The sequence below is a fragment of the Ammospiza caudacuta genome, chromosome 2, assembly GCF_027887145.1.
Source record: "Ammospiza caudacuta isolate bAmmCau1 chromosome 2, bAmmCau1.pri, whole genome shotgun sequence".
In the NCBI taxonomy this organism is placed as follows: domain Eukaryota; kingdom Metazoa; phylum Chordata; class Aves; order Passeriformes; family Passerellidae; genus Ammospiza; species Ammospiza caudacuta.
In genome coordinates, this window is record NC_080594.1 from 33,853,132 (window position 1) to 33,879,993 (window position 26,862).

Consider the following 26,862-nt stretch of genomic DNA (forward strand, 5'->3'; position numbering starts at 1 on the left):
CTGTAAACAGACATTTTCTCTGAAGGATTTCATCTTGCTGCAGCCAGGGAGAGGAACAGGAACAGGCAGCTCTTTGAGTTGGGATCAGTGGCTACTGCCTGTGCTGATTTGTGCAGTATTTTGCATGTATATGTCCCTAGATATGTAGGGCCTACTGTCCCTCCACGCTGTGTCTCACTGCTGCCTCGAGCTGTGCATGTGACCTGCAGCCATCTGCAGCACCTGCACTGCTGTTCATACAACTGCTTCCACTGGATTAGGAAGCCAAATCTCCTGGGCATCTTGTCTGCAGAACAAATTCCCCTCTCTCCCTGGGACACAGAGGGAGGATTCACTTCCATAGGTAGGACAGAGGTGCACAGACAGGAGCTGAACACCCCATTGCATTCCCTGTGGGGAGCTGGCACTGTTCCCTCAGGGCAGCTTGGGCACTTGGTGCTTCCTGAGGAAAGAGAAGCGAGGACACAGGAGGCAGGAAGTGGAAAGAGGTGGAGCAAAGGAAGATCCGTGGTGTCCAATGGCCTACAGCAGGACATGAAGGCAATGCAACAGGCACTGATGTTCTGGATGGGATGTCATGTGCAGCAGGAGCCCTGTCCCATCAGCCTCCTCTGCAACATGGTCTGGCCTGGGCAGGCATGCCATTCCTGGCACCACTGAGGATTTGGCTTTCCAGGACTGCTGCTGCCTCAGGTGAGCCTGGGATCAGCCCCGAGTCAGGCAGAGGACTTTTTCCTCCAGGTAGATCTGAATGGCCAGTGTGGATTGTTTCTCCCATGGCAACAAGTCCAAAGAGAGGGCCACAAAGATGAAGGCAATGAGGATAGAGACAGAGGGTTGGAGCACAAGCTAAAAGAATTGGGATTGTTCAGCATGGGAAAGAGGAGATTCCAAGTAGATCTTATAGCAGCTTTCCAGGAGGATTCCAAGAAGGCTGGAGAGGCACTATTTACAAGGGCATATAGTACATAAGGGCATGCTGTGCATATGGCAAAGGGGTTTAAACTGAAAGAGGGCAGATATTGGAAGAAGGTATTAGGAAAAAATTCTTTCTGTAAGGGTTGTGAGGCGCTGGCACATGTTTCCCAGAGAAGCTGTGCATAGCCCAGCCCTGGAAGTGTTCAAGGCCAGGCTGCACGGGGCTTTGAGCAGACTGCTGTAGTGGAAGGGGTCCCTGCTCAAGACTCAGAGGTTGAAAACTTGATCCTTAAAGGTTCCATACAACCCAAACCATTCCGTGATTCTAGGACTTTACCTCTCAAGCTTAGATATGGAGGTAAAAAGAGATACAGAGACAGGGTACAGAGAATTTGTTCATTGGTCTGATACTGTATTTTCTCTTGTCAAAGATTTCACAATTTGTTCAGCAAAACTAGTACAGCTAGAGGACATTTTGTGTGTGACTCAACAAAAAGCAAACAGTTCTGCTCAAGGAGACAGAGGACATTGAATATTGGGATATCTGCCTTCCATTCCTCTGCCTTCCTCCTGGAGAAGTCCATCTCTTTTCAGCCAGAGGCTGCTGACACCACATAGAGAGAAGAGGACACAAGAACACAGCAGCTGCTCCAAAGAGCCTGAGCCTCCCTGTGTTCCCTGAGCCACCACATGCACTGGGGATGCTGGACAAAGCTCATTTCACTTCCCCACACATGGTCCCACCCCACACAGTGAAGATGTGTCAGAGCTCCCCACCCTTCCCAGCACAGCCAGAGCTGTTCCCAGCTCCCTGCTGAGCTCCCAGCTTTACTCAGGACAGGGGTACTTCCATCACACAGTTACTGCTGCAGCTTCACAAATTCGATAAAGCTTTGTAGTTGGTCTGACATCATTCCAGTTGTTGAGATTCCTTTCAGGCACATACATTACAGTGCAGTTCTCAGTATGGCCTGGACTTGGTTCCTCGTTTCGCCAGAACCTGGGACACAGACAGGCTTGTTACTCCCCAGTGCCCACTGTAAAGCACTGCAGGAAAAGGCCACAGTGGGATACCAGACTTGAAGGCAAGAGACACAAATTCCCAATGCTGATTCATGGACTGAAGCACTGCCCTTCCTCCAACTCCATATCCCACTGGCACCAGTGGCACATGGAAACCTGCCTCCTTCCTACAGCCTTCCAGCACAACAGAGCCCCCCTGCTCCATCCTGCTGGGGGCAACTGCTCAGTACCACTCACCCCATGCACCTCACTCCCAGCAGAGGCCCGTGCTGGACTCCAGGGAAAGGTTGTTCTCCAGAAGAAGGCACAGCAAGGACAGTCCTGGTGCCCTCTCCCTGTGCCCCATCTCTTTCCGTGCATTTCAGCACAGCCATTTTGCTCACATAAGTGCTGTGTAGGCCAGCCAAGGCCTGTCAAGTCTTAAGGGTTCTTGCTGATGGCAAAATACAGCTTTTTCTAGGCTGAGAGCAATGATTTCCAGATCACAGGTAATTAATTCATAACCAATACCCAGCATAGGTGGGGCCATGTGAACCTGCTGTCCTACACAGCCCTCTCCTGCTGTATTTAAGATCTCTCACGAGGCAGTGAGGTGACAAGCTGTTCACATGCAGTACCTGAAGCTCTCAGATCTCTCCTACTTTCTTTCCCTACCAGGAGTCACACCAAACACTCTTCATCCAGAGACACTCACGTTGCATTCACATTGTAGGGAGTCTTGTCCACCCACTGCCACTGGCCAACATCATCCTCAAACAGACCAATGTAGAAATTCTCTCTGCTCGGAGGCTGAGTTCCCTGCTTGTAGAGAAAATCCTGGCAATCAGAGAGAGAGAGCAATGTCCATGAGTGGCAGGACTGAGCACACTGAGGCATCAGGAATCCCCATGATGTGGGGCTGGTGGCAGAGGGGGCTGGTGTTGCAGACGTGCAGACAGGACCTTCCCCCTCCCCTGCAGGACAAGGAGGGGCTCTGAGTCCCCTCCAGGGCCCAGCACTGTGGCTCTGCCTGCTGGGTCCCTCTCTCTGGGACCCTGTGCACTCACCTGCTCTGCCTTGCTGGTGATCACCACCAGCTGGGAGCCCATCCCAGTGCAGTTCTCTGCACTCTCAGCACAGTTCATGGTGTCAGTGGACAGGAAATAGCAGCTTCCTTGAAACCTTCTCCAGCCCTTTGGGCAGCACATCCAGCCTCGGTCTGTGCAGGGAGAGGACAGACAGATGCAGGCTACTAACTAGAGATGGTGATTGCAGACACCAGGTTTTCCAGGGACAGTGCTCATGTCCTGCTCAGTGACTTTTCCTGACAGAAAGTGCTTGAAGAAACAGGGATAGTACAGACATTCCTTCCCATTGCTTTGGGGTATGACCAGTGAGCCTTGTGTACCCAAAGCCAGGGTAATCCTTGTAAGGGCATCTCAGGGCTCTCCAAGGTTCCTTTGGGGATGTACTTTGACCTGCCCTGGCACAGCCCCTTGAGGCCCTTGGCCCCAAGGAAGAGGGGACATTGGGCTACTGACCTGTGCCTTGTGGCACCGCTGAGTCGCACTCCCACTCCGAGAACTGCTGCTGCAGGGCTGAGGGCTGGTCACTGCTGTGGCAGAAGGGAACCACTGCAAAGGGACAGGAAAGGCAGCAGGATTAGCCCTTGCTCCCAGCTCCTCACACAGCATCTCTGGCCCCTGGACTCTCCTTCCACCATTTCCCCAGCAAGCATGCTCCCAGCTGTCACCTCTCCTGGCCCACCCCAGTGGCACAGCTCCTTCCCAACCAGAAAGAGCCCTGTGCCTTCCAAGTGAGACAGCAGAGGGACCCCTGGAAGCACATCCCTCTGGGGACATGCCAAACACACGGCAGGAGGGAGCCCTCCCAGCCACAGCCACTCTGCCATGCACACACCCCCAGCCCAGCTGCCAGTCTACAAAGCAGCCTCTCTTTGTCACCCTCTGTCTCTTCCTCAGCTACACAGCAACAGGCCCCTGGGGCCACCCTCAGCTGGGCCTGTTCCATCAGCAACACCCAGTGCAGGTGAAGGGAATCACTTACAGCTGCAGCTCCTGAAACCAGGGTGCAGCACCATAAACCCCTGGGACTTACTGGCTCCACTTTGTGGGGAATAATGCACTCTTGGTGACAGGCCACAGCCACAATCCCAAGGACTTCCTAGGAACCCAGACACTCATCAGGAGTATGGATTAGGAGCAGATCAGTGTGTGCTCAACAATCCAGATGCCTATTTTCATTGATCATTTAATTTAGAACTATTTTCACTGATGAGCAGAAGAATCCCAGTGGCTCCAGTGCCTGATGAGTGAATTGCTGTAATGGAGGAAGGCTCAGAGGAGATGGGCAATGCCTGGCTGAGCACCCCCATTGCCAATTAAAGTGACCTTATCCCTACACAAATATAAAGGACGGGAAGAAATTTGGCTTGTAGTTTTGTTCAGCTGACGGAATTAGCAGCTGTGGAATTTTTCATTTTCTCAGAGATATATAGAGGGCAGTCTCTTCCTCAGTATGCCGACATATACAAAGTGAGGGCAGGAAAACTTGAGACCTTACACAAAGCCCAGACAACCATGAAGCATGGTTTCTCTAACTTTTCTCCCAGCACTTCCCCCAGACTTCTCCCTTGTAATCTCCTTGCACATACTTACCAAGGAGGACAACAACAAGGGCAATGCACACCAAGAGAAGCAGCAGTGAGATCAACCATGGCAGCCAGAGTGGGTATTTCTGGGGATGTTGCTCAGGCTTCTTTGTCTCAGGAGGTCCTAAAAGTGACAGAAACACACCAAACAAAACACTACAGTCAACTATGGGTCTGTCAGTCCACAGTCCACATACCAAGAATGTACTACTCAAGAGAGAGCTCCTCAAAAGAAAAAAAAATTTCTGAGATGGAAATTACAAGGTTTAGGAGAATGACAGACTGGGACAGAGCAGGGAATGTCTATGGTTTTTGGAGAAAAGTCCAATTCAGTGAGTGTGTTCCCAGCTCAGCCAGTCAGCCAACAATGATAATTGTTGGTGTTTGGGGGTGAACCCTTCACAGGGCCTCAAAAACTACAGTGAAACAATGTATTTCTAGATTGAGTCCAAAGCTGCTAAATGCAATATTGCTCAAACCATGATACTTAAGACATAAGGGAAGATTTCACGTTGACTTCTTCCCAGAAAACTTTTTCTGCCTCCTTCAGTTCCATTAGCTTTTTGAACTTTCTGTGCAGAAGTAATCTGAAAGAGGATGGGAGACGAAAAATGTGCAAGGCTATGATGGCACATCGTCATTGGAAGATTGAAAGATGCATTTTTCTTTCCATCCCTGCTTTCCAAGTCAGGATTCAAAGATTTGCTGCAGTAAAACTAGATTGTGCTAGGCTGGGTATTTGGGGAGAACAGAGGGCTGTGCCCAGCAGTCTGAGTAAAGTACTCAGATTATGATTTGCCAGGACCTCACTTTTATCTAGAGGAATATTGCCAGTACTGAGGAGGTTTGGGAGCAGGCAGGAGAGTGGGTCACAGGGAAGGAGAAGCAAACACACGGTAGGGGATTGTTCTAGCTTGTGGCAGGTACACAAGCCAGGGCAAATAGGAGGGGAAAGAGACAGCAGCACTCACTGCAGGACAGGAGTCAAGAAGCTTTGGGAGAGACTACTATTAAAGAGAAGATTTAGGGAGCCTTCATTCATTGTTGTTGTGGTTTGAGCATGAAGCTCCCAGGTCTGTCAGCAGCCAAGTGTGCCTGCCACACATGCCTAGTAAGCAAGACTGTAAGAAACCTGCTCTTTGTGGATGCCTTCAGACTACTTCCCAAAGGCTTGGGAGAGACTGCTACAGCAGGGAAAAAGGCATCATTTTTCATTATCTGGAGAGAAAACATGTGGACAGACCAGGTCCAGGTTTCCCTGGTCAAATAATGTTTTTCTAATAACGTTTTTCTTTCTTTTGCCTTAGTGAAAACAAGGAGCCCCCTCAAGATCTGGAGTCAAAGCACTCACTTCAAAAATAGCTCTAACCAGTCCAACTGATTTTCTTGATATGCAGCACATCCAGACATTGTTCAATCTGTGCCCAGTCAGACCTGAGCATCACACACTCACACCCAGGTGGCACAGGCAGCACTGCATGCTGTGCACCTCAGCAATACGAGTGAAGTGCAGTAATCTTGTGCACACTTGGGGGGATGAACTCCCTGCAAAATGCTTTCCACAGCTGGTCTGTGCTCTGTAACATGTCTAGCATGATCACGTACAACAGACTTGATGTTCTTTGGAATAATAATTTGGAACACCATGGGGAACTTCCACCACCCCCACCTCACCACAGTGGAAATGCTAACTACCATCCAGAACCAACTAATCTTGGTGCACTAAAAACAGTGATCTTTCAAGGCAGACAGGACTATGTACACTATTTATTTCCATGACTCATGTCTCAGAGCAAGCAAGGAATAACCTGGAGCTGATGCCTGCTCTGTCTGGGATTGTAAAACTGAGATAAAGCTGTAAATAGGCAAGCTATTATATATCATTAGGCAGCAGTAATTATTTATTTAATTTTAAAAAAATATTGTTCATTGATTTATGCACACATTCATTTCCTGCCCTAGAACCTGCTGTTGTGTAGGGTCCTACATATCAGGCAGAAGCAGTGAGCCTTATACAGAACATCTCTATGGGTTTCTACTAGTGGAATAATGACTACAGAGTAGATATTAACCAGAATATGCCTTAAATTTGCATGAAATCTAGTAAAAGAACAATTTTACCACTGTAATTTTTAATAGGAAAAAAAAAAATTTGTTTGGTGTGTGAAATGTTTTTCAGGAGTGGCAGACATCAATAACAGATTTGGATCTCCCTCCAGATTTTAAATAATTCTTCTTCTGTATATTTCAGAGTGTTTAAGTTTTGAGTCTCTTCTCCAAGGACCATTTCTCAATCAGCCATGGACAATGGGGCTATGTTTCTGCAGCAGTACCACTTCTCATGAAGCTGCAGAGTACAACTGACTGCTCTACTATAAGCAGGCATGTTGATTCTCCTACCCTCTCCACAAGCAGCAATCTGTAGTCTCACTCAGAGGCAAGAGCAGCCAGGACATGGGCTTATTTGCTGCTTTGGGAGCCCCTCCACCTTTGTGACAGATCTGATTGTTTGTAATAAACCACAGTCTCTACTGTTGGTACTCAGCATGGTCCAAATTTGACTCTTTCAAGACTACATAACATGTAGGGAGGGTACTGAGGGAGCACAAACAGATTCCTTAATGAATGCTCATTTGAAACCTACTGTTTGTGCTCCCAGTAGTCATTTTTGTTCATGTTGCAACTCCCATTTGCCTTTTCTCTTAGAGACGTTCCTCAAGACTTATTTCAAAACTCCTCCAGTCTCCTGATCATTTATCTCCTTTTTCTCACCAATCCATCAAGATCAGCTAGGAACCAAAGTCACAGAAGGAAAAGTCTTCATTCCCTCTTCTTCACCCTGCTCCCTTTCTCCCAAATAACCCACTCATTTCTTACCTTTGACCACTGGAGCTGGCGATTCATTTTTGAACTTCACCTCAGCATAGGTGATTTCTGATGCCATTTAATCACAGTGTGACCCTGTCCTTAGTTTTGCCACGTAAAAGGTGGGTCTTTTAGCTGCTTGTTTCCAGAGGGTGACAGGAATAGGTTACTGAGCCTTCCCCATACATTCATTCACCCTCTACCCATCAAAGAAGGCTGTGCTGAACACTGGAAGCACTAGTGATAACCCAAGAATTCCTGAAAGCTCAGAAATGCTCCAAAGAGATCTTCAGTTTCTTAGCCCAGGAAATCAGCCCTGGCACCATGGAAGATTTTGAGACATAAAAGAAAAATGAGAACCTAACAACTGAAAAGGAAGTTGCACTCCTTCCCCATATCAGATTCACAGCTGATTGGCTTCCTTTTCAAGACATTTATAGGTTTTTTCCTCTTTTTAACTTTCTTACTTAACTATTTCCCCATATTTTCAAGTGTTTCTTTGTCTGTTAGTAATTCTAACATTGCTCTCACATTTGCAGCTATCACAGGTCCTAACCCAGTTTAACCTGCAGTCCAGAACAAAATGCATTCTGCCCAATTTGCCCCTCGTGGTTAAGCTGCATTTGCTACATCAAACGTCACAGCTATGTCTCACTCTTCAAAGTCAGACCCAGCTGGAAGTTAGCACTAGAACAAATCTCAGACTAGGAAATGTTCCTGTAGAAGTGAGAGTGGGGAGTTGCAGCCTTAGACAGAGCAATAAAAATAATCGGAAAGTTGATATATCCATGAAGAAACAGAAGGATCAGGCTGGGGTCAGAGAGAAGCAAAGTGGAATTTTAAAAAGCATATGTTGATGGTGTGAGAGATTATTGGGAAGAGTACACACAAAAACTTTTCTATTAAAACCTGATTCATACCCTGTGAAAGTTCAGAGCAGTGCTTGCTTCAGGCTCCATTTCAGAGGCTGAAAAGGGATGGTTTACATTTTTCTGCCACTTTTCCAACACTGTCATTTATCTCCTTTAACTGGTTTCTGGTAAAAAACTCTGATACTATCTTGAGCAAAATGTCAGTGTTTAGTCTGATTTGAAGCTGGAGCAGATCTTGAAAGGAGACAAGAGAAATGGCTGCTGAGATACATTCTAAATCAGAAAGACTTCTGGGAACAGATGCCAATAAGTCAGGCAGGGTGAGGAGGGTTCAGTCAGCAGATAGGACTAAGGTCTGTGTTGTAAGGGACCTTCAAAGACTATCTATCTTCTGCAGCTCACCTGCCATGGGCAAGGACATCTTTCACTACACCAGGCTGCTCAAAGCCCCTTCCAACCTGGCCCTAAACATTTTCAATTAAGGGGAATCTGCAATTTCTCTGGGCAATCTGTTTCAGCATCTCAGCACCCTCATTGTAAAGAATTTCTTCCTTATATCTACTCTAGATCTGGCTTTTTCAGTTTAAACCTATGACCCCTTATCCTACCACTACCAGTTCCATTAAAAGGTTTCTCTCCATCTTTCCTATAAGCCCCCTGTAACAGCCTGAAAAAAGCCACAACAAGGTCTCCAAAACAACCAGAAGGAAGAAGCTGGTTAGTTTGGCTAGCCTTAAGGCAGAGCAGAATGAGATGCTCACAGCACATCCAGAGCATAGAGGGTAACCAGAGCAGAGCTGGAGCTGAGATAGGCCAGTAGAAGAAAGAACATGCACCAGACAACAGAGAAGAACAATGTGGCAGAAGGTAAAGGGAATCTGAACACGGTTTAGGGAGAACTGCCCGTAAGCACAGTGAGGCAGTAACTGGATGTCTTTACCAAGGATCCTTTTTGTGTCTTGTGTCCTGAGCTAACTTTATTTCTCCATTAGGTATTGTGTGCAAAGAGGGTGACTTTCACACAAGAATGAGAACAGCTACAGGAGAGAAACCTGGTCCCTCAAGCAAGCATGCTGCCTGCTTCTCTTTCCAACATCCTTCCAGCACTATCCTCTGTCTTCAGTCTTGGCCCTCTCACTGGAATTAAGCCTCCCTAAGTCTCTGCTGAAATCTACTTCAGCCCTCAAAATTCTTGTTGAGAATTCAGAGCAATCCTCTACATACTTCCCCCTGTCCCCACCCAACCAAGCCTCAGCCGACTCAGTCTCATGGGAAAAAGGCTTACTTCCTTGCAGGGTCTGTGAAGAAACAGGAAACCCAACCAGCAGACAGAGAAGGAAGTTACAGAGCAGCTTCATGCACTTTTTCCACTGAAACATGTCTCCAAACACAGCCAACGCATTTCAAATGCAAATTCAGGCTCTAGCTGCTCTTTTTATTAGATTACATTAGACTGCACTTAAACATCAGTAGACAGCTCAATTCTTCTTTGTCAGCCATCAGAGTTGTTGCTTGTTATCAAAATTCAACCCTGAATCATACTTCCACGGGACACAGTGCTGAGCCAAGGTGTAACAACAATCACATGATATTCCTGAAAAATTTGTCCTTTGAATTTCATACACACTGATGGCATGTAAATGAGTGGGAGATAGAAACAACTGGACCCTGCAGTTAGTTGTGGTGCTGAAAAAATAATTAAAAAAAAAATCTTGCTTAAAACCCCCCCAAACTCATGCTTTTCTTCCTTGCATTCTCACTGCTCTTCCTCATTCCATTCCCCCTCTTCCTGTGCTCTGCTCACTCCCTTGTCCTCCCACAATACCTGTGTTTCCCTACAGATCTTTCAGCTCAGCCCTACCCCACACTGCCAAGTGTCTCCCATGCTCTCAGCCCCCGAGTGCCTCACAAGCCCCAGCTCCTTTCTGGGACTCTCCCAGTTCTGCTTTCCCTCCTCACTTGTGCTCCAGCTCCTGGTTGCTCTGCAAGCTCCATGGCCACCCTTTGTCCCTGACCCAAAGAGAAGGCAGCAGAGGCACTAATGCTCTTTCTCCCCAGCCTGTCAGTGAAGTTGAACAAGGTGGTACCTGCAAGCCTTCCACCCCACAGGCAGCATCATCCAGTTTAGCAAGCAGGTCCATGTGAGCAGAGGAAACTGTGCCATTGCACATGCCTTACACTTCTTTTGAAAATCCAGTTGAACCTGAGGAGTTAAATTCAAATTTATAGGCAAAGAGTAGGACTGGAATCCTAAAGCTGTGACCCCACAGATCCAAAAGAAATCCAATTTTTTAATTGGCCACAGTTGTGGTGGAAGCTGCAGGGAAGTGACACACTTCTTACAAGCCAGTTTGAACACAGAGGGGCAGCGGAGAGAATTGAGCTGAAGGCTGTGAATCATCACAAGTGACATGAAGGTTACACAGGGACATCACATTGGCCACCCAAATACCTAGACCCTCTTCAGAAGATTTGATAAAAGGCAAAATGAAGATGACATGACTAAAATGATTTCCCAAAGGGATTATCAATATACATTTTTCAACAAGCTGACCTTGCAGTCAGATGAGGAAAATTTAAATGAGTGTGACCTCCAGTAAGTGCAAAACCATAACAAAGCAAAAGTGTCAGAACTTCTTCAAACCCTTTATATTTGATATACTGCCTTGAGGGCAGGTGAAGAGCAGGGTATAAAATAAGCAATCAGAGAGAACAAGCACATCAAAACAAAGCTAAAATAATTATTTGTCACAGTGGAACAAATTGGTGACATTCACACTCCAGAACCCTGCTTTGTGGAGGACTAAATCAAAGGATCTGTCCAAAATAAAATATTGATTGTGCAAAATGTATGGAATTAGCAGGCCTAGGCAAGATGGTCCCATGGATTCTCAGGAAATTCAAAAGTGAAACAGTTGCTAATATCAGTGGGTCACCTTTTGCCTTAAACTATCTTTTTATCAGCAAATCTCGGACTTCTTCAAAGAAGAAGAAGTGGAGAAGTCTCAGGGAGATTTAGAAAGTTAAAAGTTTGACATCTCTGGTGGTCAGGTTAATATAACAAAAGAATTAATGGATAGACATGTGTGTAAGTATGATGGACTTTGGGGAGAGTCAATATAACTCTTGTAAAGAAACCCTGCCTGTTGTGGGTCTTTGCCTACAGTCCTGGCATCACCTACTCTTATGGCACTTGTAGCTAGCACAAACTTCCAAGTCACTTAGACAAAAGCCTAAACCAAATGCAGGCTTTATATCCCTGCGCCTGGGTGAGAAGAGCACCAGAAGTGAATATATGCCACCTTTTTGATCCTCCCTCTCCACATCACCATGCTCCTTTTCAGGGATTAAGGCTATAGAGCAGAGCAGCCAAGGGAAGAGCATAAAAATGCACTGGAACATGAAGAATGAGGACCCAAGGCCTGACACTGAGCAGTAATAAGGGATGTCAAATAACAAATCAAAGAGATTCAGGCAGCCAGAGCTCCTTGAGAGCTCCTGAGGGATTTGGCTGGTTAGAGAGAGCCTAGCAATAGGTGATCTCATTGTGTACCCTGCTGCATGGAACTGGCTGGGGAGGGGTAGGATGCTGCAGTTCATACTGCTCCAGGGGACAGTGTGGGAGCAGACTCCTGGGATCTGAGAGAAAGGTACCCTAGGCCCTTCTCAGCCAAGGCTGACACAGGCCAGAGCTGCAGGGAGAAGAGACCTCTTCTGGAAGACAGTCAAACCCTCTAATGATAGAAGGTTAATCAGGTTTCCATACATGTTGCTAAGAGACTAAGGAAAAAAATGGCTTCTATGGAGCTGTGAAAGCACAGGAAAAAGACATTGGAGCATCCAGGCATGAAGAGGAAAGAGGGAAGTACTGAATGGACAGTGGGAAAGGGGAGTGAGAGCAATGAGTGGGATGGATGAAACAGAAGGTAGCACTGTAAAGCCACACAAGTTTCTGGCAGGTGGCAGCACCTCACCGCAGGCAGGCCTGAGTTGGCAGAAAGACAACGCTATGGTTACAGTACCATGCACAACACAGGGGAACAAAAGAAAAGTAGGAGTGATAAAAAGAAATGTTCCTCCCCAGAACAGTTTGTGCATTTCTCCCCTGGCCATATCTCTGCCAAATTTTAGTAAATGCTGAGGATTTCAAGCAGAAGAGATCATGTCCCAAAGTTACCTGAGCCGAGGGAGCTCCAACTCAGTGTGAATTGCAAAGGGAAACTCATGTGCCCACTCTAGTGTGATGATAGGTTACCAAAATCCCTCAGGTGTAAGGGAGGGAATAAGAGAAGGAAGAACATGTTCCAGAGAATCTTCAAAGAGACAAGAAGCCCCAGTATGCCCCTTTACATGTAGCATTAACAGAGGATTTTCTTCAGAAGAGCAAAACTATGTTTTATTTCTTTATTTCCCCCAATTTACAGATTACCAAGTCAAAGCCAACAGAGGGCACATTCAGATGCAGTTACCTCAGAGCTTTGTTTTATGCCATTACTGGAACACTTTTGTCTCCTTCCTCTTTTGGATCTGAGTCATAAGTCTCAAGGCTATGCTGGAGAACCAGATACTGCAATTGCTTGCCACAGCACCATATCTGACTTCAAACCTGGGCCAGATCCAAGTCCTGCTCAGACCCCAGTGGCTGTTTTCAGAGGTGGGACTGTGGAGTTTATCTTCTTAGAGTGGGCATATGGAATTCACATGCACAAGTTGTGGCCACATAACACCTCTCCACAGAAGCAATTCTACATGCTTCATTTCCAGTTCTCAGGGTTGCACAGATCTCCACAGCCTTGAATTCTGTTTGGCTACTCTCTTCCCAGTGAGGTGAACACATGTGATCTCCCTCTCTTGAAGGGGGAATGGGGGGAGTGGAAAGAAAAGCAAAAAACTGGAAAACAACCACTGTCACCAAGCAGGTATGGAGCTGTCATGTAAGTTCACCCAGACTCATGCTATGAGTTCCACCTTAGGGTCACTCTTATTGGAACTTAAACTGCTTCCCTCCACATCCTCTGCATGCATGTAAGTGGAAGGCAGTAAAAAACATTCTCATAGGGAGGTTCTGGGGTGAGCTGTACTGGTTAGGCTGTCCCAGCAGGTGCTACTGGAATAGCAGCACAAACCTCCCTGGCCCTGCAGAACTCCCTCGCCCTCCTATCCTCAAGGGTGGATTTATCAGGAAGATTGCAAGTGGCCTGTGCTGCCCCTTACCCTGTAGCCAAAGTGGCCCTGCAGGCCATTTGCAGCCTCCCAGCCCAACTTGTGACAGCCAGTAGCGAGGTGATGGGACATCACCTGCCTGCAGGTGTCCAGTCAGGATGGGACAAAGCAAAAGCCATCTGGTAACAGCCATAGAAAGCTGAACTAAATCTAGGGAGTACAGTCAGCTCAACCAAACACTCCTGGGCACCTCATCAATGAAACATGATGGGAAAGTTTTAATGTCAGGCAGGAAGGCCCCAAGCTTTGGGGCTCAACCATATGCAGGAACCTCCACATGACACAGATGTCAACACTGTCAGAGGCGGAAAGGCAAATTTTTTTTTTTTTGGAAGAGCACACGCTTCAGGTGCCTGTGTCAGCCACTTTTACTATGCCAGGACACTGAAGTCAGCACAGGGAAGCAAAGGGTGGGTAAATGGCACTCTAGGGTGCCAGCCTCCAGCACAGAGCTGCACTGACCCAGAGGCCAAAGGGCCCCTGCTGCTGACTCCCTGCTGGCTGGGACTGACAAAGAGGGCAAAGTGCTCCTCGAGGCATCTTAGACTCTGCCTCCAGATAACAGTTATTTGCCTATTTAGCATTTTAAGACTGGGCAGGACAGGCTCAGCACACCATCCTGCTCTTCACAGAGCCTCTGAGGTGAAGGATGACTGTCAGATCTCAGTGTTCCTTTTCACTGACCAACAGCCCATGTCAGACATCTCACCACACTGCTGGCCTAGCTTGGGTCCCACCACAGCAAGCTGAGCACAGAAGTTGTGCTAGGAAATACTTCAGACTGGAGGTATCTTGTTCAAACCCAGCTCAAATCAGGACTACTTTTGGAGCTAGACCAGGGTACCCAGGACAGGTTATCTGCCTAAAGTAACCCTGTTTCTGTATGGGATATATCACTTAAGGGCTTTTCCTGCTTTTCTACCCAAAAAAAGAGTGATTTTCAAGCACATTTTGTACATGTACCCATGGTATTGACTTCAGCTTTAGATACTGGTCACAGCAGCCCCTAAGTCTGGGCCAGACATACAGCTGTATCTATACTCTCTTAGCATATATTCTACAAAGAAATGCTCTCCTATCCCTTCCCTCTCACTTGAATCCAGCTTCTTGTCTCTGCCAGCTAATCAAAAGGATGATTTGTGTAGCACTACCAGCATAGCATCTCACACATCTTTGAACAGTTTGCTTAACACCATAAACAGGGACTCATGAACAAGTGCTTAGCCACCCCTTTAAAGTTAGCCCCAAAAGAATGGAACTTCTCCTAGATTTTTAAAGACAACCGACATCCATACCTGTATGCACACTGACCACAAGAGGGGATGCATGCCTGCCCTGGCACAGCTCAGCTCCAAGCCCTACATTACCGTGTTTGTGCAGGAGGGCACCGAAGCACAGAGGGCAGTAGAATAGCAGGACACAGCTACATTTGGAAGCACCAGCTCCATCACTAAACTATCAAACTACAAATCACCAGCTGCGATTTCTTTTCAGAGAGCACCCCATCAGTGCTAGCCAGATCTCAGGTGATGTCTGCTTGCATCCCACCTGCCACCCTCTCGACTGCTGGGCGCCCAGCCAGCCCCTGGAGCGGGAGCCCAGGGATTGCGGGAAAGTCCGCAACAAAGGGATCCGGCAGCAGATGGCAGCACACGGCCACGGCTGAGACTGAGCTCGGCGCCTGCTCGCGGCTGGCACCAGCCCAGGCTCGGCAGGGCAGGGAGCGCCGCGCCTCTGTGCATGCTGAACACACAAGGCTCCACACAAAGGCTGCAAGTTACAGGCGGCTCCCTCCTTCAGGGAATGTCTCTCCAAACTGCTTCAAGGCTTGAAAGCTGCCTCTCTCTCTACCTCAACATGCAGGAGCTGCCATCCTACAATGCCTGGGAAAGAAAAGGGACAGCAGGCCATTCGTTTCAAGTCACCTGCCTGGCCTGCCCCAAACACAAGTGATGCAAGAAGTGCACCCCAGGATCCCAGCAGTGACTGGAAATCATAGCTCTGGTCAGGAATCACTACACAACCCAGCTGTTGCTGGCTGATCTTCCTAGGCTCAGCTTCAAGCAATGTCCATCATAGCCCCAGCTCTGGATGGGGACATACAGCTATGGGAAATGGCAGGTGACAAAATTAAGCTGTCATCCTGCAATGTGCTTTCCCTGACTGTTAGCATGGACAGAACTATTGTCAGTAACAGTCTGCAGAGTGAGAGTCTATTGTTCACATAATGTAATGAGCACTCATCAGACTACCTAGACCTGGAGGCATTACCATGTGTGTTAACCACTTGTGTTCAGAGTGCTCTGCTTATTGCATACATTAACAGCCCTGTTATTCTTCCTCCTAGAACCTTGTAGGTTTATGCTGATTTAGCAGGATGAGGTCAGATTCAGATCCTTTTACCTCATTATCAAAGCTCAGGAAGACTTTGGGGGTTTTGGTTTCCCGTTTGGTTTTTGTTTGATTTCCTCCAATGTACAGCCCTTCTCCATTTCTTCAGGAGTCCAAACACAGCATGAAGGCTTTGTGAAATCTGGCAGGTTTGTGTCTGCAATACATATTGTGTGGCTGTGGTAAGAACAGTTGCTGCATGGCTCTGAGACACAAAGTCACAGAACACAGAACATAATTAATGGGAGAAGGGGCAGGGAAATACACACATCACACCTCAACTATTGCTCCCTCAGAAGTATTGACAACCAAAAACCAGACAAAACTGGGATCTTCCCTTTGACACTTGTTTCCTGTTTCTTTCTATGTGCTACAGTCTGTCTCCCAACTGGAAGAAAGGGAAAACTTGCAGAGGATTCAGCAAGCTGTGCATTCTAGCAGGTCTTGCTGTGAGGAAAGGCATGGGGCCTGGGAAGATCTCCAAACATGACTGAGCTCTCCTCCATGAACTGTTTCCCAGTCTTCCGTGCTTCTTGATGCACAAACAGGAGTATATCCCAGCACTTCCCTTAGGTGAATTTCATCTGAAAATTCTCCTGCTCTGGAGAAAGACCCTTTTAGGCTTCTCAACTCTTTCTGCTGCAAGTACCTACTGAAAGGTCTGAGAAGCTCTACCATAGCTTATGGGTAAAATGCTACATCTTGTCCCTGCCAGGACCTATACAACATATTCATCCTATTTATGAAAATAAGGTAAAAGTTTTGGTCGTAGAGCCGAAAAAATGTCTTTTTCCCCAGCCACTACAGATACTAGAATGCTTGACAATTCCAACAGCTGACTTAATAGGTTAAGATTTCTTATCTTTACCCAGGCCACAAGACTTGTGTTGTACTTCCAACACAGCCATATACACAGCTTTGCTGTCTGCCAGAGGAACATGGAGCAAGCATGCTGTGCAAGATGGCTGCAAGCAGGCTTGACAGAACAATGTCAGGGCCCTGAACATATTCACCTCCTGGGGGATTGGCTGGACTCAGGTCCAGCTTAAGTAATAGAGGTTTTTGGCTTTGAGAAACCTCAGCAACATGGGCCTTATCACAGCTAAGTGGACCCCTGGACCCTGCCTGAGCTAGCACAGCCATGCCTGGCCATGTCCCCTGCTATCTAAATCCTCATTCTGACCTGCTCTGATCTTTGTGCTTAGGTACTTCAGGACTGCTCCTCTGCTGGTGAGGCCACTGCCCCTTCCTGCCCTGCTGTGACCCATCTTGCTGCTTCCTCTCTTTCCAGACAGCCTGTCCTTGCTGCCCCTAACAAAGGGCCCACCTGGCTCACCTTGACCATCTCTAATAGGCACAGACCATTTTCCATCTACCAGCACAGAAAGAATAATTTCTGAAAATACCTGCAGGCTGTAGAAGCCTTTAATGTCTGAGATGCTAAATATCAGGGCCACTAAGTCTTCTCACTTGCATGCTTTATCCACTCTCTTACCAAGTCCCACAGGAGCCTACACTCAGGCCTGTTTCCACGTTGTTGATTTGTGTTTGGTATTGTGTGAGTTTTGTGCCATATGTGCAACAGCTGTACCATTTTTGTGTCCTTTTCCCACACTCCTACCTCTTTGCCCAGACAGAGCCTAAACCCATCACTCCTGAAGTTGCTCTTGTTCAGTCTGCAGGCCACAACAGATATGCAGAAGGATAAGTAGGCTGTGAGGATCTTGCTGGAGACATGAAGACCTTCAACCTAGAGGCTTCCAATGGAAAAACAATTTGACAACTTAGAAGACTCGTGACATTTTTCACCCCAGTATTACTTGTTTAATTACCATTTGCACCAGTACATCGTATGCTTTATATACATATATCTTTAATTTTTGTTTCTTCAGCTTTTCAAATACATAATATATTATCTCCAGAATACTAAGACAATACAGAAGAGGCTCCTAGTTAATTGTTAATTGGTGCCACCAACTTCCTTGGTTGGGGAACTGATACATAGTTGAAATGACAGGACCTCACAAGGATGTGAGCAAACAAAGAGGAGACAAAGAAAACAAAATGCCAACCCAGGAGTCTGTGATGTTGCTTGTAGACTACAGCCATCCACAAGTTCAGGAGGCAAGGAGCTGAAGTACAGTGAGACTGCAGGAGTGACTATGAAGGCAGGGGAGGGCTGGCAGGGGGAAACACCAAGAGAACCAGGGAATCAGGGTTAAATGACTACTTAAAATACATCCAAGAGCAGTCTGGTCCCCACTTCCACAAGTGGAACTGCAGCAGCTTTAGAGCTATTTCAAGAATGTTGCTTCCCAGAGGGATGGTCTAAGTGGAACTGTCTCCAAAATGCCCTCACTGTAGCCAGACAAAAATGACAAAAGACCTTTGCCAATACAAGGTGCAAAACTACTTTTAAAAGCCTCACCAGAAAATTTTTGCCCAAAGGGAAACATTTCCTTGTGAAGGTGTGCTAGAGACACAAAAGTGTTGCTGTGTTCAGTGTTCAAAACAGGAAGAAGCCTTCCAGCAAAGCACCAATGCCCTAGTGTTCCAGGAACTGGGTACAGCCAAGAGTTACTGAGACCAACTTCCCAGCCAGTTGGGAGGTTTTGGCTTCTGTGCCAGCATGAAGGGTAGCAATTCAGCAGTGTGAGGTTTCCAGCCTGCCCTGTGAGTTTGCTCACAGTAATCAACAGACTTACAGCCCAGATCACATCCCCAGCTGCTGAAGACAAAGTAGTGTCCACACTGCCTCAGGAAACTTTCCCAAAGAAAAAAGTAGGAAGTCGTGGCTTTTTACCTCTTCCTAACTCCCTTAACCACACAGGAAATAGAGGGGGCCTGGACACATTAAAAATAAAAATATAAGTTCCAATAATGAGCTCACATCCCTTTTCTTCTGGATTCAGAAGTAAAATCATAATAAGGAACAGAGATGGGAGAATTTTGCTCCCACAGATCTCAGGACCAATGAGTGAGTTAAAAAGGGGAAGGGGACTGTCCCTTCATCAGAGAATAATCTATTGTCCCACCATAATTCTTATTGTAGATATGCAATACTTGAAACACAGTGCCAAGTCACAACACAAGGCCAGGGCTCAGGATAGTGATGCAGGAACATGAAATGCTGAGTAGTGGGAATCACCTGGTTGTCATCTAGTGCAAGTAACTACCAAATTGTAAAAACAGGCTTTTTTTTTTTCCTTAAAGCTATTTCCAGTTAAAACATCTCAGTGACAGTGAGGCCTTTGCCAGGGGAGAAAGGAGTTAAAACGAGAGAAGTTCCTCCAGTGAACCTTCAATCCAAAGCAGGAGCCTCAAGGGGACAGGGTGCCCACCTGGAACTACAGTGCAATAGCAGCCTACTCAAGGACTTGCATGGCTCCTCCCACAGGAGCAAAGGGACATGCAGCACTACCAAGAATTGCACCAAAGATGGAAGAGCAGTGTGTGCATGGGGAGAGTCACTCCTCACCACAGATGTCATTCATCCAAGAGGGTTTTGTGTTGAGAAAAGACCTATCTCCTCAGAGGTTCCATTTAGCAAGTGTAGCCAAATGCAGCTGTCCTCAGCACCGCATGCTGCAGTCACTACTGAAAGCAGCCACAAAAAGCAACAGCCTAGCCAGAGAAAATGTGAAGGACAAGGAACCCAGAGGCACCTACCCAGCCTCCCCCTGTATCCACTTTCTTCAAGATTCTTGCTTTCCCTGTATGGAAAGACACGGAAAAAGAGCTAGGATGTACCATGCAATGGCCAAGTAGATGGAGGCGATAAGGCTACCTCTCTTCTCCTTGCCCATCTTGGGAGGAGTCTGTATGTTCTCTTTAGGTTCAGTGGGATCAAAAATACTAAGTTTAAGTGAAGGTCTGATCTAAAAATGAAGGATTGTCCCAATTTGATTGAAGACTAGAGAGGTTTGTGCCCTCTCTGATCCCATTTGGTGCCTCTAGGTCATCAATTTGTCCCATTCCACTGCTTTGATCATTCAGAACTGGACCCAGTTGGACTGCTGAGGAGCCTGATTGGGAACAGCACTGAAACAAAAAAAAGGAAAATCAAATGAGCAGATGCAGTAAGACTTCTTAATTCTGGTTCTTCCCACACCCATCAGGACACTACCCTTCTTGTGTTCCATTCATCAGAGTTTACCTGGATGCAGTGCTGAAGTCTCCCCAGAGGTCTGCGGTAGCTGATACTGGTGCCTTGGATGCAGCTGCAGGAGCATCTAAATCTAAAAGAATATCTAAGGCAAAAGAGAAAGATAGAGAGAGAAAAAATACATCAGCTTATCCAGAAAATCCTACAGGCATTTCAACTGTCACCTCAAACAAACTCCTGGATGCAGGGCAGAAAATCTTTGAAGGGACTCCAGCTTTCCCTGCAAAAGTCAGACCTTTTGAGGGGCTTGTTATAACAGCATCTCCTTTTGCTGAATGTGCACAGCTCCAGCTGACACTGTACCTCCAGCAGGGGAACATTGTCTTCAGGAACTATTCAGTCTCCACTCTGCACACCACCTGACACATTTCTCACTTATTACCTCTCCCAGCAGACAAAGGCTCACTCAACCCAAGCTCAGCAATCACAACAGCTGCCAAACAGGCACCACCTTAACAGCACAAACCACACACTGGGACCACATGAGCCCTACTCAGAAGTTAATGTTTATTCTCACTCGAACCCATGGACAGCACTGCTGAAGTCTCTGCCTTCACAAAGGGATCATCAGCTCTCCAGACACCTCTGCATAGTCACAGTTTTAACACAGCCTCCAGAAGACTGCAGCAACCTCTTTGTTACAGTAACACAGGATGATTTAAATTGGAACGGACCTCCAAAGATCATCTCATCTAGTCCCACTGCCATGCCATGAGCAGGGACATCTTGCACTAAATCAGGTTACTCAAAGTCCTGTTCAATCTGGTCTTGAACACTTAAAATGAAGGAGTATCCATTCCTTCTCTGGGCAACCTGTTCCAGGGCTTCACCACTCTCATGGTAAAAATTTCTTCTTTATATCCAATCTAAATCTACCTTCTTTCAGTTTAAACCTCTACCCTTTGCCCTGTCACTCCAAGCCATGGTAAGAAGTCTTTCTCCATCTTTCTTACAAGCTCTCTTTACACAGTGAAACATCTCCCCAGAGCTGTGTCCTCTCCAGGCTAAACAACCCCAACCCTCTCAGTCTTTCTTCACAGGAGAGTTGGTCCAGCCTTCTGACCATTCCCATGGCCTTCCTCTGGACCCAGTACAGGTCCACATCCTTCTTGCACTGGGGACACTGGAGCTGCCAGGGAGACCAAAATCCTTGGGACACAGCATGTGTCAGAGGGCACAGCTGGCACTAGGCTGAACACAGTTTACTGAAGCAGCACCTGCTGGTGTGTTACACCAGCAGGCTCAGTGCTAAGGTTTACCTGCACTGCTTGCATTACTAGATTTCTGCACAGGTGGTGGTGTGACATGGTTGGCAATGGCTGTGGAGGAAGGGGGAGGTATAGGAGGGACTGCAATTTTGCCTCCTGGTGGGGGTGGCAGCAGGCTTAGGCCCCCTGATCCAGACACACGGGGCTTGGCTGCTCCTCCTTTCTTTGATGTCATATTCTGCATTAAAATAAAAAAAAAAAAAAAGAAAGTGTAAGGAAGAGTCTCCACTGTCACATCCAGACAAAGAAGCAGGGGTAACTGGTCTGCTTACCCCAATATTTAGTTTGATGGTCTGCCCTTCCTTAAACCCTAAGTCTAATTTGGGACGTGTGTCAGCTTCCTGGGACTCCTTGGAGATTTCAGTCTCCTGCTTCACCCACCTAAAAAGAAGAGGTTAAAACATGAGACCCTGTGGCAAAAAGGTTTTAGAAAAATATGTGGTTTCTCTCTCCATCCCACCTAACTACTTTGCCTTGTCAAACCACCTACCTCTCTACTCCTGGTGTCACACAGCACAAAGCTGGGACCACCACAAACCCATGAAGCTGTTTAACACTGCACCTGGAGCATCACAGGACCTAAGCTTAAGACTTACAGATCTGACCTGCAGGGGCTGTCAGCTTGCATGACCGCCTGCAGCACACACAAGTGTCCCTTGCCAGAGCAGGGCTTCAGGGCCACCCCAAGGAAACCTGTGCTAAATGAACATGCACCACCACCCACCATGTTCTACAGGCCAGAGGAAAAATAGCATTCCAGAAAAGCAAAACTCACTTGAAGTGATCCTGCAAAGAGACGTTGAAGTCAAAAGCATCACCCCGATCTGTGAAGCCAATGCCTATAAAAGCACTTCGTCCTAGCAAGGAGACAGGAGGAGTCACTGGAGGTGCCCTGCAACTGGGCCACAAATCCCTCTGCTTGTCCTAAACCCCTCTGTGCTACCTCTCTCTGACACACCTGCAGATAGATGGAAGCCAGCAGCTCACAGCAGTTCATTGTCCCCAGCCTTCAGGATGCACCCTTCCTCCTACAGGCCATGCTTGGAAACCAAATGTTCCTTCCCAGCCCAGCCCCTGGGCTCTGTGCAATGTAGAGAACCTCCTCTGCTTACCCTGTCCTCAGACCCCTCCAGGAACACCACCTGGCCTTTTCAGCATTCCCAACACCATTTTCATCCTCCTGGCACATTCCCAGCTCCACCTGGGTCTCCTCCACCCCTAGCACTTGGCACTTACATTGGCCCCCAACTCACCAGTGCCATCCTGAATTCGAATGACAAAGTAGCGGCTGGAATCTGCCACAGTCTCCACTGCAATGCCAGGGTATTGATCTATAGGAGCCTGGGCAAAAAGTTCTCCTGCAGACAATGAATCAGGTGTTAAGAAAAGCAACCCCTTCCTAAAGTGTGGCCAGGGCTCATGCACAGCTCTGGGCAGGCTTAGGGGCAACAATCATAGTCACAGCCTTGGAGGGCACAGCTTTTCCCTTACCTGAAACCTTATCCTCCAGTTTTATGTAGGCGGTTTTGCCTTTGGAGGTGACACGAAGCCGCCCTGTCCAGTCTGGATGGTCCAGTTTCCAGTCAGACGCCCTGAAAAGAAGACCACAGTCAACCTCCCCAGTTGTGCCCAGCCACCTCAGCAGAAGTCTCTGCCCCCAGTCCCTCAAGCCCTGCAGCTGCCTCATGCCACTTCCCTCCCTAAAAAACACATGGGGTCTCGGCACTTCCCTCCCCAAAAAACATATGGGGTCTCGGCTCCTCTCTTGCTGCTGCCAGCTGACACATGGCTCTGACTTGCATCTCTGGGCAAAGGGAAAGAGTCACAGTCCAGAGAGCATCAACTCCTCACCTTTATAAGTCTGCAAAAAAGGGGAGACAGAAACACAGAAACTCACTTGAACAGGAAATCCACAAAAGCGACTTGTGAGCATTGGGAAGACCCCAAAAATTAATTTGTAACATGCTGAAAAGACACTCCATTATTCTACCCTGTGGTTGTAAAATAACACTGAGTACTTCATAGCCTAGAGGCAGCTGACTTACACTAGGCAAAACACACACACAGACATTTTGACTGACCCATCATACTCTGCCACAGGCTCTTGTGAAGGAAAAAAAAAAAAAAAAAAAAAGGAAAGTGAGAAAGGAAAGTGAGAAAAAACCCAACCTACAGCATCACAGAATATTGTGAGTTGGAAGGGACCCATGAGGATCACTGAATCCAGCTCCTGGCTCTACACAGGACACCCGAAAAATGACATCACGTGCCTGAGAGCATTGTCCAAACGCTTCCTGAACTCTAGCAGGCTTGGTGCTGTAAAATCTACCGGATTTTATCACTGGAAACAAACATCCTTGGCCAGGCACAACATCCGCCTACAGTCTGTCAGGTTCAGGGAGTTCACAAACCCGCTCCTCCAGCAGGTCTGTGGGCACATCTTACAAACTCACACTCTGCTGCTTCTGCCTGACCAGAGAAGGCATTTCTAACTGCTGGTTCTGCAGCCTCTTCTTAAAAATCACCCCGAATTCCTCCTGTTTTCCTAACAGCCACTGCTAGAGCCACCAGGCCAAATCCAACGTGCCATTACAGCACATCAGTCCCATCCCAGGATCCCGGGAGCAAACCGGGAGCAGCCGTGAGCTCTGCCGGGAACAGCGGGCTGCCCCTCGCCTCCTGCCGCTGATGAACAGAGCAGCCCCTGCTCCCGCACAGCGCGGTGCGGAGGCTCCCCTGCCTCCAGGCGCTCACCACCTGCCACAAGAGGCAATTCCAGCCGGCGGCTCCTCCGGAGCTCGGCAGGAGGGGGCTCAGGGGACGGCCAGACCCGCTCTCGGCCACAGGACACGGCTTTCCCTAGGGACGAGGCCGGGCCACGGGCACAGTCCAGCCCCCGTCCGCCCTGCGGGCAGGGCCCGAGGCAAGCGGGGCCGCGCCGGGGCGATCGCGGGCGCCGCACGGTCCCTCACCTGTAGCCGCGGTTGGAGGTGCGCGGCGGGATGCGGTAGACGTTGACATCGGGCTTCACGCAAAGAACGGACTCGTACTCCAGCTCGGCCGCCGCCATGTTGGCCGCGGAGCCCGGCGAGGAGCGAGCGGCGGGAGCCTAGTGACCAGCGGCGCTGCCCACCGCCATCTTTGATGAGGGCAGACACCGCCTGGGGGCGCCGGCGCGGCCGCGCCACACGAGGGCCACGTCATTGAAGCGGATGGAGCCATCTTGGGTGCTGGCAGCGGGGGCGAGAGGGCGCCATCTTGGAGCCGCCCCTGACACAGCAGCGGCGGCCGGCGCCATCTTGGGGCCTGGCAGGTGCCGCGGCGGGGCTGGCGCGGCCATGTTTGTTAGGGGCGCCATGCCCTGGAGTGCCGGGCAGCGGGAAGGAAGGGCCGGGCGGGATGGCGGGGGCAGCGCGGCTGGTTGTGCCGCCACACGGTATCGACCTGCCCGTCTGCATCCCCCGGGGCTGCTCCCAGTGCCAGTGTTCTTTCTGTGCTGCGGGGATTAGGTGGCTTTTTGGTAAAAGAGCAAGCCAAAATGGAAATGCGGCGCAGAGCACGACATGGTTTGCTGCTGGAAGTGATGGAAATGGCAGCTGTGCAAAGCTTAGTTTCAGGAGTGGGTCTTCCCCCAAACAGGGTGTAGATAGTAGTTTATTTGTCAATAATGATAAGGCTGGCAGCATTTAAACCACTCTTTTAATAGTGGCTTCTCAGAGGAGACTGGTGTTGAAATTTAGCGCTGTGCAGCGTCCTGTGACTGAATCTCAGAAAGTACGAGGGTTTACTCTGAAAAGTGGAAGAAAAGGCATAAGAGAAGTTTAAAAATTACATAGAGCCATGTCTGAGCATTCCATGTCAAGCATTGGAACGGGCTGCCTAGGGGGATGGTGGAGTCATCATCCCTGGAGGTGTTGAGGCAAAAATAACCACTGAAACATCACTAGGTTTTAGGTTTTGGTTTGATTTTTTGTTTGTTTTGGTTCGTTTTTTGTTTTTGTTTGAGTTTTTGTGCTTTTGGAGGCTTTTTGTTGGTTTTGTTGGTTTTTTCTTTTTGTTTTGGGTTTTTTGTTTGTTTGGGGTTTTGGGGTTTTTGTTTGGTTTTTGGGGTGTGTGTTTGTTTTTGTTTTGGGGGTTGTTTTGTTTGTTTATTTGCTTGTTTTCCCAGTAGGGAAATAGCATTAGTTAATGCAGACAGAGCCATTCCCAGTCATGGCTGTCTAGTCACCATTCTTTATGTTTTTTCTTGTTCTAGAACTTCTTAAGATCAAGGACCAGTACAGCATTCAGAATTCAAGAAGAAACTTACATTTACCTTTTGGATAGAGTTGCTCATTGACTTAATTTTTCATTAGAACTTCCTGCAGTGACTGCTAAATTTTTTCATTGAGCACTAATAACTTACTGGGAGTACACATCTCCGTGTGCATAGTTAGGGTTGCTTTTCCAAGATCAGTGATTCACAATTAGCAGCATTAAGTTTCACCTCCCTCTTCACAGTGCTGTCATTCAGCGTGCCACAGCCCTCCTACGGTCCCTCCAGGAGGAGAGCATCTTGGATGAGGGAGTGGCAAAGGGCCAACTATTATAAGGCATGTGAGCAAAGACTCACAAGCAGCACCAGAACGCCAGGAATACATCTCCCATTCAATTCCATTGAGCAGAGAACATAACATTCTTCAGCTCGGTTCAAACAAGCATCTCTGGACCAAAAAAATACAAAGCATTGCCAATAACCACCAAATTTAATTTTTTATTTATTTATTATTTTTTATTTAAGGATTCATCAGAGAGGTTGAAATCTTGAAACAGAACATTTAACCTGGAGGATAGAACTGGTTAAGGACCTTCCAGCAAAGCAGGGCTTGACTGGCAGGTCCCGTGGTGGTGACCCAGCTCTGTGTCCCTCAGCCAAGAGGAGCCCATAGCAGTAAGCTCCCATCAGCACTGCCTGTCTGTGCCCGAGGAGTCCCCCTGGCAGGATGGCAGCTGAGAATGAGATGAAGCTACAGGAATTTTCCTGGCAGGCTGCTGACAGCCTGTCTGTCTATCTTTGTGGGTACAGCTCAGCCTTGGCCTGTCTTCCTTTCTCTGATTTTGTGTTGGAGGCAGCATCTGTGTCTTTCACAGACACGCTCAGGAGCAGAAGTCTGCTCTATCACAGTTCATTTTCCAGACCAAAACCAAAATACTGAGGCTGATTCTTGTATGTCTGGGCTTTTTCATTTCTGTTAAGGAGTCTTGATTTCCCAAATTGTGAAGGACGAGGGGGAACCCCATTGTTAAAAATTAGAAATGCCTTGCCCTGGAAGTCTTCCATGTTTATTGTCTTGCCACATTTTGTGCAAATCACCATTTCAGTTAACCTCTTCTAACTTTTTGTCAGTCAAGTTCCTTTTTTAAAAATAGACTTTTAATACCCTAAAAAGTAAAAGGCAGATTAAAATCCTTTTGTCATGACTAGTCATGGTTTGATGAGTGCAGTGC

General features: G+C 47.7%; 2 protein-coding genes across 2 annotated transcripts; both read right to left on the reverse strand.

Annotated features, from left to right (window-relative positions):
• Positions 1–1,351: 1,351 nt before the first annotated feature.
• On the reverse strand, positions 1,352–7,772 carry LOC131554969 (C-type lectin domain family 4 member A-like). The gene is made up of 6 exons (XM_058800622.1): positions 7,469–7,772; positions 4,599–4,715; positions 3,462–3,554; positions 2,988–3,139; positions 2,636–2,757; positions 1,352–1,918 (listed from the first exon to the last, which is right to left on the reverse strand). The coding sequence occupies exons 1-6, from the start codon at positions 7,533–7,535 to the stop codon at positions 1,771–1,773; spliced, it is 699 nt and encodes a 232-aa protein (XP_058656605.1). The 5' UTR covers positions 7,536–7,772; the 3' UTR covers positions 1,352–1,770.
• Positions 7,773–17,795: 10,023 nt separating this feature from the next.
• On the reverse strand, positions 17,796–24,514 carry NECAP1 (NECAP endocytosis associated 1). Its single transcript, XM_058800621.1, has 8 exons — positions 24,348–24,514; positions 22,867–22,967; positions 22,629–22,733; positions 22,151–22,232; positions 21,648–21,756; positions 21,367–21,553; positions 20,099–20,192; positions 17,796–19,983 (listed from the first exon to the last, which is right to left on the reverse strand). The coding sequence occupies exons 1-8, from the start codon at positions 24,443–24,445 to the stop codon at positions 19,935–19,937; spliced, it is 825 nt and encodes a 274-aa protein (XP_058656604.1). The 5' UTR covers positions 24,446–24,514; the 3' UTR covers positions 17,796–19,934.
• Between the last annotated feature and the right edge of the window lie 2,348 nt (positions 24,515–26,862).

Excerpts from the sequence above, each read along its gene's own strand:
- LOC131554969 (XM_058800622.1), bottom strand. The coding sequence starts at position 7,535 with ATGGCATCAGAAATCACCTATGCTGAGGTGAAGTTCAAAAATGAATCG. Across the intron at positions 4,716-7,468 it reads GCCAGCTCCAGTGGTCAAAG|GACCTCCTGAGACAAAGAAG; the intron begins GTAAGAAATGAG and ends TGTCACTTTTAG. Across the intron at positions 1,919-2,635 it reads CCCTACAATGTGAATGCAAC|GTTCTGGCGAAACGAGGAAC; the intron begins GTGAGTGTCTCT and ends TCTGTGTCCCAG.
- NECAP1 (XM_058800621.1), bottom strand. The coding sequence starts at position 24,445 with ATGGCGGCGGCCGAGCTGGAGTACGAGTCCGTTCTTTGCGTGAAGCCC. Across the intron at positions 22,968-24,347 it reads ACCTCCAACCGCGGCTACAG|GGCGTCTGACTGGAAACTGG; the intron begins GTGAGGGACCGT and ends TCTTCTTTTCAG. Across the intron at positions 20,193-21,366 it reads TAGTAATGCAAGCAGTGCAG|ATATTCTTTTAGATTTAGAT; the intron begins GTAAACCTTAGC and ends CTTTTGCCTTAG.